The 2,500-nt window shown below is 45.8% G+C and overlaps 1 protein-coding gene across 1 annotated transcript in view; it reads right to left on the reverse strand.

The window, feature by feature from the left end:
• LOC134080042 (calcium/calmodulin-dependent protein kinase kinase 1-like) overlaps positions 1-2,500 on the reverse strand; it is a 41,550-nt gene that overhangs the window by 12,453 nt on the left and 26,597 nt on the right. Inside the window, exon 5 of the mRNA XM_062536255.1 lies at positions 363-399. Within this exon, the coding sequence (XP_062392239.1) occupies positions 363-399 (37 nt within the window). The remainder of the gene's footprint in view (positions 1-362; positions 400-2,500) is intronic.

The following is a 2,500-nucleotide window of genomic DNA, read 5'->3' on the forward strand; positions in this document are numbered from 1 at the left end:
CCCACCATATGAGAGCTGTTTGTTTCAGTAGTACTGCCAGAACTTTCTACAGTATGTGATGTCCCTATATAGCTTACCATTTAAATGTTATTCACTCTTAAAACAAATGTGTTGGAAACAACACAAACTGTGTTGTCCCTATCTGGACACAGAGATGTACAAGCTGTGTTATTTTCAACACATACTGTGAAACAAATAACTAAAGCAATGTGTTGGAAATAACAGAAACTGTGTTGTTGTTTTCAACACATTCATTTTAAGGATGTTCTATTGCTATGAAGTTGCCTTGGATAAAAGTGTCTGCCAAATAGATAAATGTATGTAAAACGTAACTGTTGCTGACAGAAAAAGCGCATACGTACCCATGTGCAGTTTGTCCTCGCTCGGGTCATCGAGAACCTGCAACAAATGACAGTGTAAGGAGGTGATTCTTTTCAGCAACAACAAAAAAAGAAAGGCGGTCAGTCGTGTGCCTGTTGACAACGAGCCGAGAGGCGGTCCCACTCGCTCAGACTCCACAAGTGGGTGATCCGAAGGGACGTCAGCCGCTCGATTTTTAATAAGGCGCAAATGGGGCCAGCAGCTAAAAATATGTTGTGCTATAACTGAGCACCAGTGTTTTAATGGAGGCCCAGACTTTCAGGACACACTATGCATGTCAAGGTCTTCTTACAAATAATGTGACTTTAATGTGACAAAGGCTTAAAACTTGTGAGTTGTCTGACTTTGCGAGCAAGATGGCAATCTCTGATGGAGGACTATTTATTGACTTCCTGCACTTACTCTTGGCATGGTGATATTTACATCACGATAATCACTACAGTTCCCAGAGTGCTTTAAAATATCATAACTCCATGTATCTTCCATACATGTATATCCATGTATCCATCCATGTACAGTATGCCACCTGCTTCCACTGTGTATGGAGCACTGGAGCAAGCCTGAGCCTTTCATGAGACTGACGTGCTTTATTAATGGAGGTCAGAGGGGGGGCACCACCCAGAGTCCCATTAACACTGACCTCATCAGTGTCATTAGGCCAGCGGCACACGAGAGGCTCAGAGGCTATCAGACCTTCATCTTTCTCTCTCATTCTCTCTCTCTATATTGCAATTTCTCTCTCTCTCTCTCTACCTCTCTCCTCCTCTCTCACTCTCTCACTCTTGCACTTTCTCTCTCTCTCATCTACTGTACTTAGGCTCCACTAATCATTGCACCTCTCTTGCCCTCTCCTTTCCCCCTGATGGCTTTCCCTTCACGGCTAACGCCATTACTTTGAGGCAGCAGGAGAAGAGATCCCGTGGTCAGATTTCCGAGGCTGAAAATGACTGCTAAATGGACCCTGGAGGTGACCGAGGATTGCCTTCTGCATTTCTGATCCGGGTGGAGCGTCACCAGATCTACTTCACAAGAGGCCCACAGGTGTTCCACCTACTAGCGCCTTTAGCCAGTTTGTCAAACAGCTCGTGATTGGATCTTAGATCATAAGATAGATTTTAAATAGTGTTTCAAGGAGCCAACCTGACCCTGGGTCTGTTTCTACAGTGCCCAGTGAGCGTGTCAGAAGTCAGTACATTGCTCTCTGAGTGAGTGAGACGGAGGGAGAGTGAGAGAGAGAGAGAGGGAGAGGGAGAGAGAGAGAGAAGGAGAGAGAGAGGGAGAGAGAGGCAAGACCCCTGGAAGATATCAGCTGATTAGTGTGGCTGCTGTCCAGTGGGGAGAGACTGGGCTGACCATGCAGGCTATCTATGGAGCATGACGCACAGGAGAGGACAGGGAGAGCCATCACTTTGTCTACCCACTCATTTTGCCCTTGGAGAAGCGTCTGTGGCAAAGTCAGTAAAACGTAAAACATGCAAAGTAGATTTCTTTCATTTTGTCCTTTATTTCGTGCACTCCTGTATAACTGGTGTTTTGATTCACTCTAGGAGAAATGTCTAGATCAACATAAATGAATAAGTTTGTGTTTAACAGTTTAGCAAGTCTCAGTCTGGCATGGTGCTAAAAAGCAAGAACAAATATAGCCGCAAGCGGCGATGGCGGGCCCGAGCACCTGCGGTGCGGAGACATGTGACATTTCGGAATCTAACAAAGCAACATGTGCGTGTTGGTGGGCATGTGCATGAGCAACACACATGCCCACCAAATTTGGTCAATTTTCCTGAATGTATGTGTCAACCACAACAGCAGCACGCTAGGTGGCGCTATAGAGTCCCTAAGCCACACCCCAGGCCAGAGCTCTATCTCTGACTATCGATAGCAATTACGCACAAGCCCACCAAATTTGGTTCATTTTCGTGAATGTGTGTCAAACACAACAGACAATGCGCTAGGTGGCGTTATACAGTCCCTAAGACACCCTTGGCCAGATCGCTGTCTCTGAATAGCTATAGCAATAACACACATGCCCACCAAATTTGGTTCATTTTCGTGAATGTATGTGTCAACCACAACAGACAATGCGCTAGGTGGGCTCTAGAGTCCCTAAGCCACACTCTAA

The sequence above is a fragment of the Sardina pilchardus genome, chromosome 5, assembly GCF_963854185.1.
Source record: "Sardina pilchardus chromosome 5, fSarPil1.1, whole genome shotgun sequence".
Classification (NCBI taxonomy): domain Eukaryota; kingdom Metazoa; phylum Chordata; class Actinopteri; order Clupeiformes; family Clupeidae; genus Sardina; species Sardina pilchardus.